The sequence below is a fragment of the Lutjanus erythropterus genome, chromosome 23 (assembly GCF_056507025.1).
Source record: "Lutjanus erythropterus isolate fLutEry1 chromosome 23, fLutEry1.hap2, whole genome shotgun sequence".
NCBI classification, from domain to species: domain Eukaryota; kingdom Metazoa; phylum Chordata; class Actinopteri; order Lutjaniformes; family Lutjanidae; genus Lutjanus; species Lutjanus erythropterus.
The window spans coordinates 15007066-15017337 of record NC_139339.1 but is presented as its reverse complement, the minus strand read 5'-3'; the positions used below and the strand labels follow the sequence as shown (position 1 = coordinate 15017337).

The window sequence follows — 10272 nt, the reverse complement described above, 5'->3', positions numbered from 1 at the left end:
CAGGAGTTGCAGGTCCACCGCTACCTTGATCTGTTAGCTTGTTTTACTGTGTGACTTAAGTGTTTTAAAAGGTTAGTTTGGATTTACACAATTTTTTTTGAAGCGGCTAAAATACATTTTGCTGCTGGCCCTGTTCACAACAGTACATTGCTTAGCTTCTAATCTGATCACAGGATGTCCTCTGTCAGTAAGCCTGGACAAATTGTTTCAGTAGGCATTGTGGCATCCGCTGTCTGTGCCCAGGAAACAACAACAACCTCTGAGATAGAAAACTACACACTGAAAATTACAAATTAGCACCAGGGATGTTAATGGTATAAACATAGACAACCTAGCAGCTGTTGCCTTTTCTTTTGCAGTGATGTAATCATTTTGATGCTTGGGCTCACCTTCTGACATGTTCCACCAAAATGTTCCACCAAAACAAATTCTGTGTAACACCATTTTGATTTTTTTAGGGGCAGCATCACTGTATCCTGGGCTTAACTCCACCTAGAGTTAGACCTTTCTCCAGCACTGCTGTGGAGAGAAGTCTGGCTATCCAAGACTACTTAGCTTCCTACACCATTAGTCGTGCTGCTTCTACAAACTGGGGGCATGTTGACCATCATCTACTGTAGGTAATACACTGACTATAGATAACTGCCTCGTACAACCGACCCTTCAAAAGATTCAAACTCTCCCTTCAACCCATTTTCAATGGTGTGATCCAACATGTCACACCTTATAATTGGAACAGGACATCTCCATAGCTCAGAAGCTGATTCTGTTCGATTAAACTTCAGACTGCCTTTTCTCATTTACACTAATCTTAACAAGCATTTCTGTGGCTACCTAAGGCAATTTTCCTGCAGCTGCTTCGCCACTTAAAACAGTTTCACCCTCTCTAGAATAACTTCACACCCAAAATCCAAGCTTGGACATCAGAATTTAGACAGTGTACCTTTAAGCTGTCTCATTTATCTTCAACACACCTTTTTTCATCTGAGGAGATGTTAAGTTTTTGCTACAGGTATTTTGTCTCCTAAATTAGGGTTGGGTATCAGTACTCAAATAAAATAACCCAGGACCAAGGAATACTGAAACTTCTCCAGTCAAATACCTGCATTCGATCTGTGGTGGTGAAGTTGAACATGTTTTTGTTTTTGAGTTGGCAGTTCAGCAGGCCAAGAGGCCGCCAAAGCAAAAGAAAAGGTACTGAATTAAGTAATCTATTAGCATGACTGCAGTTTACGTTTCTTTTCATTATCAATTAATCTGTTGATTATTTTTTCAATTCATCAATCAGTTGTTTGGTCCATGAAGTGTCAGAAAATGGTAAAAAATATTGACTAGTGTTTTCACAACCCAAGATGACGTCCTCAAATGTCTTGTTTAGTGCACAACCTAAAGATATTTAGTTTACTGTAATAGAGGAGTAAAGAAATCAAAAACAAATCACATTTGAGAAGCTGAAATCAATTGGGACATCGTTTCTTACAAAATGACTCAAAACCATTATCAAAATAGTTGGCAATTAATTCAATAGTCAACTAATAATTGCAGCTCTAATTGGTATCAGCATCACTTTAAGCGTATCTGTATCGGTGCTGGTATCATACACATTTTATACAATACCCAGCACTGATCCTAATGCTACTTTGCGTCATCAATGCTACTTAGTGTATTTAACCTGATGAAGTGCGAGCAACACACAAATGACACAAATGATGTCGTCTAGAGAAGAAAAGTGATCAGTGATCGGTGATTTATCTGCCAAAGTCAAAATTTACAGGTTTTTGGTGGTTGTTAATTTCAGACCCCGCACATACACAATTTAATACCAAAGCTAAAAAAATGGAGGAGTCCAACGTGACAATTAGAAAGTGTTGCGCTTACAGACAAGATCCCCTCAGCAAGGTCTCTAGTAGATGTTGTTGGCAGTCAGTACAGACAGACAGAAAGACAAAGAGAGACGAACATGGCCTGTGTAAACTCTCGTCCAGCAGGAGGCTCTGCTCCGGTCATTGGTCCGTTCTCTTCGTGTGCTTCTTCTTCTTCTCCTCCCACTTTGGCCACTGTTTTTTAGTCCCATCCAGAAAACTAATTTCTGTAAGTCCTTCCTGCTTCGCCCTTCATCTCCAACACATACACACACTCATACACCATCAACCCCTCGGGGCCGCAACCCCCAGTCTGAGCTCCTCAGTACATTTTCTGTCGGCTGGGCAGCACTGCCTCCTTGAGGAAAGAGAACACGAGGAGGATCCCGGACCTCTTCCCCCTTTTGCCCTTGGTGAAGTAATTAGACACAACATCATCTAAAAGAAAAGGAAAATTGTTAATGAGACCATTCATCTATTACACCCACTTACCCTGTGTAGGGTTACAGCGGTTAAAGTCTCTGTGAGTGGACTTTTACTCTGACTACCTGGAAAGGTCAAAAATCCTGTTAGGTGCTTTGGAGAGTTTCTGGGATTTAGTAGAAAATGTATGTAATATGTGTTTAGGGGAAAGATAAAATAAACTCTACTGATTTCACACACACTGAAGAAAAAGTAACACGCCCAACGTGGGGCTCGAACCCACGACCCTGAGATTAAGAGTCTCATGCTCTACCGACTGAGCTAGCCGGGCTCATAACAGCAGGAGGTGTAGACTTATTCAGTTCACACAGTATCACTGAGACAGACAGACATTTGCCTACACTGTACCTTGACACCATAAAACAGGCTTCAGAAGTGGGTTTTTCCTAAGCGTAAGGCATTTCAGAATTTTCTGTATTCCTCAAAGAACAAGATGAACTACAGAATCAAATGAAACATTAAAGAGGTGTACAGTCATCTAGACAGATGGGCCTCTTGTATCAGACTTAAAATCCCTGGTTTTAATAAGAATATCAACAGGGATCTCAACTTTGATTTCTAGTTGAAAACTGGCTGATATTCAGTCTGAAGACATTTAAGACCTCTTTTTACCCACTTTTCAACCAGATAAAATGCGGTTACAACATTGTGTGTCATGTTTTAAACAATATAAGATGCCTGCAAGAAGGAATAAGTTGTGACTGATATGTTTTTTTTGTTTTTTGCAAAATAAAAAAGTAAATACCTTATTAAAATGGCTTACATATAGCTATAGACCTTGCCTGCATTTAGTATTCAAGAAATCATGACTATGTAAATAGCCCCAACACTCTCCACACACCCCCACCTACAGCACTACCCCTAAGAAGCTGCACCTGGCTTCTCCTCTGTTTTGCTAGCTGACAGTAACTAGCTACATTCGGCTTCTCCTGTGGGTTAGGCATCACAGCTAATGATATGTATAGCACCACCCCACTATGTGCAGCGTGCTGCCAACAAGAAATTTACAGGACATCGTGATGGGAGAAGCTTTATACATTAATGTAAAATAAGAAATTGAGCTTACTGCTCCAACACACATGTGCAAGAGGCACCAGACAGCTTTCTGGCAGAAAGGCTTTAGAAAGTCAGGTGACATAGTATAAAGAATGACAAAGTCCATCAAGGCAGGAAGAAAATGTGGATGAATGGGTTAAACACGGTACTGTCGTTCTGGAGACTGCAGTTTGACCCTGTGTCAGGCAATTCTTTTTTCTGGTTTACAAATTTGGAAGCAGTTTCTTAGTCAGGCTCCAAAGTGAGAATAGTCTATCATTTGTACATTGTAGAAGATAAAAATGTCACTATTACAATGCGTTGTCAGCCCTATCATTAGCTTGCAGCCTATCCAGGCTGTATCCTGCCTCTCGCCAAATGTCAGCTGAGGTTGGCTGCAGCCGCCACCCTTCACGGATAAGTAGTTACGGATAATGGGGAGAAAAAATAACTATTGCACATGCTGGTGAAATACGGCATGAATGTTAACGTTCAATCACCATCTTCAAATAATCAATGAAAAACTGACACTTTTTAGTTTTTCTTTTAAACAACTTTTTTGAAGGAAAAATCATGAGTAGGAATCCTTCACTGCAACAAATGCTCCAATCAAAGACAACATACGGCTGAAGAGGAATAAAAATCTCACCTCCTTGTTGCATGGTGGACGGAAGCACATTTTCTCCCGCTGACAGCGACACAAAGAAGGCGAAGGGGATCACCCACAGGCAGATGGTGAAATATGCCAGCACCTTGATGCCAGTCAGATAATATTAAAGATTAATAAACATGTGACATTGTGAAGGCAGTGAATCACATACTGTACATAGTATCATAAAGTTTAGATAAATTTACCTCTGAGAATGGATAATACTCTTGTGCAAAGTACTGGAAGGCCATATAATGGTTCACCACCACCAACACTGAGTGAACACAAAGGAAAAAGTTAAAAAGAAAGTTTATACCAGGCAGCATCAACTCTTACTATGCTTTTAAGCTATTGTTATTATTATAGTAAGATTGTTTGCAGTTTCGTTAGGCAATGCTGATATAAAAAGTCCAATGCCGGTATCTGCCATACTCACCACAGGAGAGGATGAAGTTTGGGGAGCTCAGCAGTATGTAGGGGAAAGTCTGCAGGAGGCCGAAGTACACCAGGTTGGTGAAGAGGCCGACTCCCACCATGAATACTGGGAATCCTTCAAAAAGATAGAGACCTGCCAGCACACCTGTCGAGAACTGCACACATTCACACAGTTAAAACAGTTTATTTAGGTATTTTACTGCCATATATCCGTAAAAACAAGTGCACAAGGAAAATGGCATGACTATATTTTCACTTACTCACCATTATCATGTACTTTATTATTCGACTGGTGGCTACTGTGTATTCTTCTATTAGTTCTGCCAAGTAGTACAGGCCAGCAGCTGAGGGAAGAAAAAGATCAGATGATAAGTGACACAAATGAGGTTAAAATTATTCAAAGATTTTTTTCCAGACAGTGGCAAATGTAACTCAGTATTCAATTTTTGCTGAAAATCAACCAATATTTAGGGTTTTCAAAAAAGAAAGATTGTTCATTTTAATAGGGTGGTAGGGATGTTTCAGAATACGCTGGTTTCTTGGGGGTGAAGCAGTTGTGTTTATAACCAGGACAGTGTTTCTGCAATCAACAGTACGGCTTGGTATTGGGGGTGAGTGACTGGACAAATATATATCAGAAATTGGCTGTGACCATCCCCACTTGGTTTTCTGAGGGGCATTTATGTAATTTTATCTTGCTAATTTAATGGTCTGAGTCCAAGGAACGAATGAGAGCCGCTGCTCGGTGAAAGACTCCCATCCAGCTGCACAGCTCACACCCACTGAGCTGTAGAGCCAGAATATTTTCACATCTAACTCACTGAACAGGGGGATATTTTGACCATACCAGAGTTAGTGATTGTTGGACGAGGAAAGAAAGACCATGTTCCTTTTACTTAATTCCTCAGACTTTCATTCTATTGTCTTCATGTTGTAATTTTATTCCTGCAGTTTCTTATTTATCTGTATCTTTATTATTCTTAGCCTGTTTTTATTTGTTTCCTTTATGTGAAGCACTTTGCGCTGCATGTGTGTATGAAAGATGATATATAAATGAAGCTGAGTTGAGTTGTCAAGTTTGAATGAGATGTCTTTTATGAGTTAACAAGGCAATTAAGCTTGTATTAGTCCAGTACTATTATTAGTCATCTCCTTAAGAGATAAACTTGAATTCAGAGGGAGTACAGTTTTATTTTTCTGTTTAATAAAGAAAATAGGTTTTTATTGGACGATGCATACATAATATAGCACACTTGCCACAGCTGAAACTCCAGATAACACACACGCTCACACACTTGCAAAAATTTATTGGTAGTCGTCAGTTGTTGGGCTGATAGTGACTGGTTGGAAAATTTTAAACATATCACTCAACCCTGCTAAAGTTGAAAATAATTTGAACAATTTACAGACTGTACCAACAATGTGTAACTTAAGGTTGATCCATTTTCTCTCTCATGTGCTCATTAAAGTAAACAGTATAAACTGCTGAATAACACGGTTAGATGTGTCCAGGGCTTTCACTTCTAGAGCGTGCAGAGCAGTTGTTCTGCTGTCATAAGCCATTTTATTTTATTTAATAGCAAGGTCGGGTTGATGCACTTTACGCAAATCAACATATTCCCGAAAATTGATGATGTTGAGTTTGTCTAGGGTTGGAAATTAACTTTTTAAAATTTGAAGATCTACCAGCCACTGACAGAAAAATGTTGAAATTTACCAGCCACTCATTAGTAAATCATTATTCTGTGTCTGATATCTACCAGCCACTTTCATATTTTACCAGGATTTGAATCGCCCCAGTCATATTCTACAAATCTCTTGGTAGTTCTCCATCATTTTAAAATGTTAGGTTCAAATGTTATTTAAAATAATTAAAAATAATAATAATAATAATAACAATAATGATAATCTGCAAATGATTGGTCAAATAAATAAGATAATGAATCTGACCAAATGTTCAAGGAAAACTTTCAGAACTTGACAGTTTTCTATTCTTTGTGCTAAAGGCAAACTTTAGTCAGTGCCCAGTAGGTACTGCAATTTAGTAAATAGCCAAGGTAAAGCAACAAAGACAGGCCAAATAATATCAGTTCAGTTGAGTAAGTTAAAAAACACACTGACAACATGGACCTGACCCAAATTTACTCAGCCAAAAAGGAATGAAGACCAAACACGGCCAAAAAAGGGGCAGGCAATTGATCAAACTAGTCAAAACGACATGTACTAGGGGCTGAGAAGGTGATATCAATCACAGAGCAGAGGCTCATGGGAAAGTCTGAGAGCTTCATCACAGTAACACAATCTGCGCTTTCCAAAAGACAGAGTCAAAAGAAAAATCAAAAGAAAAACAGTGATGGCAGATTGCCTTGTGCTTTTGAACTCCATATTTGTCTGCTAGCAGACAGACCCTCACCCTAATCTTTGTTCCTCATCTCAGCACTGGACAGCTCACCACAATAAATAAAATATGAAGAAAGAATTGGGCCACTTTTTGAAATCATGCTGCTTGCTGGATTTACTAGAGAAGCCTAATGATAAGACCACTGCCTGAATCAAAGATGTTATAAAATAAACAAAATCATGATTAACATGAGGCAATTTTTAATAGGATCAAGTAAACAACCTAAGAATCTGATGAAGCATGTGATTTACTAAAAATCAGTAAAAGAAACTAACTGCCCACACCCAGTGTATATACAGTAAGAGTATCTAACGTCTTTATTTACCATTCATAAATAATTTCCTAATGTTTTACAGATCATTTATAAGAGATGCCATTAACAGGAGTTGCCAGGTTGTGGGAAATCCTTTTGGCTTTTGTTGATTCTTTATGTTAAGTGGTAACAAAGGATGATAATCTACTGATAAATGATCAAGAATTTCTCATTTTCTGAGATGAACGCACTGCAAACATGACCTGTTAGATAAAAGATGTTGCATGCAATGTAGATTTTGCATATAAATAAATTGTACTGTATTGCAACCTGTTACTTCAATACTCACATACAACAAACCAAAAATGATGTTATATTGTTACTTAAACAGTGTAATAAAATTGTGCCACGGGGCCTCTGGTGACTCCCACTCCGATGATGTTAGTAAATGTTTTATTAAACACCAATAAAGCAATAAGTGGCAACTGATCATCACTTAGCAGAGGTTGCCTTATTAGGAAGTGGTGACATCATTCAATGTGACTTCACTTTTCAGACGGATCTAGGTCAACAAACATGAACATCTGAAATCCCTGTTCTTGCACCTCAGTAAAAGCAAAACAACAAAACATCCAGTCTATTTAGCTTTTCCTGCTGTTGCCACGATGATGCAGAGTGTAAACAGCTAAGAACAATTATGGTATGAGTGTGAGATAACAGAGTTTGACAGTTAGCAGCCACACCTGACAGCTGCAGCAGGTGTTACGTGGCCAGGTATCTAGCTTAACTGGCAACGTGGACAGACAAACAGGCTCTTTGTCAAGTTTCCTACAAAAATTTTAAAACAACCCAAACATATTGTTGGTACTGCTTGTGAAAGACGCATGTTAGGGTCAGCCTGTCAACTAACCTACAGTACTATCTAATGTAAACAAACGAAAATGCCCCCAAGCTAGCGTTAGTAAAACTTGAGGTTAGTTCATACTAGCTTACATGCTAACCTCCCTGCTGCTGGATGCTATTTTAACAAGTCTTTACTGTATGTCAGATATTATGACCACGCTGACATGAGCTGCCGAGGCCTGATAGATAAGTTTATATTTATAAAACCTACTGTAGAAGGCTAAACACACAAATAACGCTAAATGGTAACTAGCTGTTAGCAAACAATACGTCTAGCGTTAATCCCAGTTTCCCATGCGCCAATAAAAATATTTCGAAATGTCGATATGCCAAAATTTCATCATAATCATATCATAGCATAAAGTCTGAAAATATGTAACATTAACATCATAACAGCTCAACAAATAAAATCATGTGTCAGTTACAACAACTTCCTGTACTGAAAAGCTAGCTAGCTAAGCAGGGAGGTAGCTAGCTATCAGTACTTCGGTGAAGTACCAGACGTAACATATCTATTCTTGAGGCAGGATTACTTTTTGTATTTGTATTTTTAACACACTGCTCATTGCTAACACGGTCGCAGTTTTGTGACATGCAGCTCCATCATCGTCAAATGGTGCAACATCACCTGCTAACTTGCTCCGCTAGCATTAGCGAGCAAATGATAGCTAGCTCGTAAATTAGCACCTGCAGCGATTCTCAGCATGCACTTACCTATTGCTAGAGTGACGAAGGATATCTGGATCACCAATGACAGCCAGCTGAGTAAATAAATAAACCACATCTCTCTGCATATAAAACAGCACACACAAATATGAAAATAACAGAAAACAGCTAGCTGGCTGCTAGCAGTGGAGCCCCGGTCAAAGTTCCTCCCCTGTGTTTTCAGTACAGGCTGAGGAAACAATAGAAGAAGGGCCTTGTCTCGAGGAGGGAGAGGTTTGATTTGGTTGCAGCGTCACCTGTGGTCGGAGGAGAAGTGCAGGTAACTCAGATCTATGTAATACACAAAAGAGGGGGTAAGAGTACTGAAAATCTGTACTCAAGTACAAATACTGTCACATTGTAAAATATTACTCAATTACAAGTAAAAGTACAAAGTATCTTTCTCAAAAACTACTCTGAGTATTAGTTGCTTTGAACCAATGATGTTTAATGCATCACCATTCAACTGAAAGGGGTTTTGGTTTCTCAAGATCTTCAGCCTTCAGGTTGCAAGTTTTGTGTATTTTCCTAAGCCAATAGTTGGAAACAATTAATCATTAATAATTCATATAATACTAAACAGGTGTTTTTTTTTTTGTCATTTTCAAATTCTTCTCTTATGCCTTTATCATGTTTTCTCATTTTAATTCTAATTTTAATTTTCCCTATTCAACAAATGGCTCCAACCAGACAAAACAATGTTAGATAAGGTGCAATTACTCCTATGACTATTAATTAAATATCCATGAATTCATTTTTAATTGGTTAAATTCTTAATGGCAAGTAATCAATTAATAATTTATAATTAATCATTAACACCCTTACTCTATGCTTTTGCAGTATTTTAGTATTTTATAGCCTTATTAGCAACTAAAATCCTGATGAAAGGTTTGAATGTTAATTCAAATTATACTCAGTACTCTGTACTCAACTATAATTTTAAAAAGTAACTAAGTAGATACTATAATGTATATTTAAGTATGAGTAAAAGTACAGTCTTGAAAATATATTCCTAAAAGTCCAAGAACCCAAAGAACTACTTATTCCAATAATTCGAACATTTGTAATTTGTTACCTCCACCACTGGTAAATGGGAAAGGCTCCAGTTATCTAGTGCTTTTATACAGTATTTTCCTCATTCACACATTCACTCACACACACTGATGGCAGCAAGCTACAGTTTAAGTCAAGGTGCCATCTGAGCATTGGAAACAATTTGGGGTTCAGTGCATAGATGGATTACTGGACGGGCCTACTGGGCACAGGCCTGGGGACCAGGTGTTCCTTGCTAAAGTCAATCATACGACTCTAAAGAGACACAAAATGACCACAGGAACGCAAAGCAGTATCTCAGTTTAACTAAGAGGTCAGCTGAAAGGAATAAAACTGTTGCCTGGAATGTTGAGAGAAGGACGTTTGCACTTGCTGTGAAAGAAAACTTTCAAAAGTTACAAACCCAGAACATCTTCAGGAATTTATCCAAGGCTGAGGTTTCCACTTGCTTGGTCAGTGCAACCTAAACTTATTGATTTTGCATTATAATGTT

The 10272-nt window shown here is 38.4% G+C and overlaps 1 protein-coding gene and 1 non-coding gene across 2 annotated transcripts; both read right to left on the bottom strand.

Moving 5' to 3' along the window:
- Positions 1-1717: 1717 nt before the first annotated feature.
- On the bottom strand, positions 1718-8925 carry tex261 (testis expressed 261). Its single transcript, XM_084712687.1, has 6 exons — positions 8736-8925; positions 4729-4808; positions 4466-4619; positions 4236-4303; positions 4030-4132; positions 1718-2300 (listed from the first exon to the last, which is right to left on the bottom strand). The coding sequence occupies exons 1-6, from the start codon at positions 8803-8805 to the stop codon at positions 2185-2187; spliced, it is 591 nt and encodes a 196-aa protein (XP_084568813.1). The 5' UTR covers positions 8806-8925; the 3' UTR covers positions 1718-2184.
- trnak-cuu (transfer RNA lysine (anticodon CUU)) lies at positions 2544-2616 on the bottom strand. The gene has a single exon. It is a non-coding gene; the product is annotated as a tRNA-Lys (tRNA).
- Positions 8926-10272: the final 1347 nt, after the last annotated feature.

What these genes read in the sequence shown, in the direction of transcription:
- tex261 (XM_084712687.1), bottom strand. Translation starts at nt 8,805, where the DNA reads ATGTGGTTTATTTATTTACTCAGCTGGCTGTCATTGGTGATCCAGATA. An exon ending in TAATAAAGTACATGATAATG is followed by an intron (nt 4,620 to 4,728) that starts GTGAGTAAGTGA and finishes GAATGTGTGCAG; the next exon opens with TTCTCGACAGGTGTGCTGGC. An exon ending in AGTATTATCCATTCTCAGAG is followed by an intron (nt 4,133 to 4,235) that starts GTAAATTTATCT and finishes ACTGGCATCAAG; the next exon opens with GTGCTGGCATATTTCACCAT.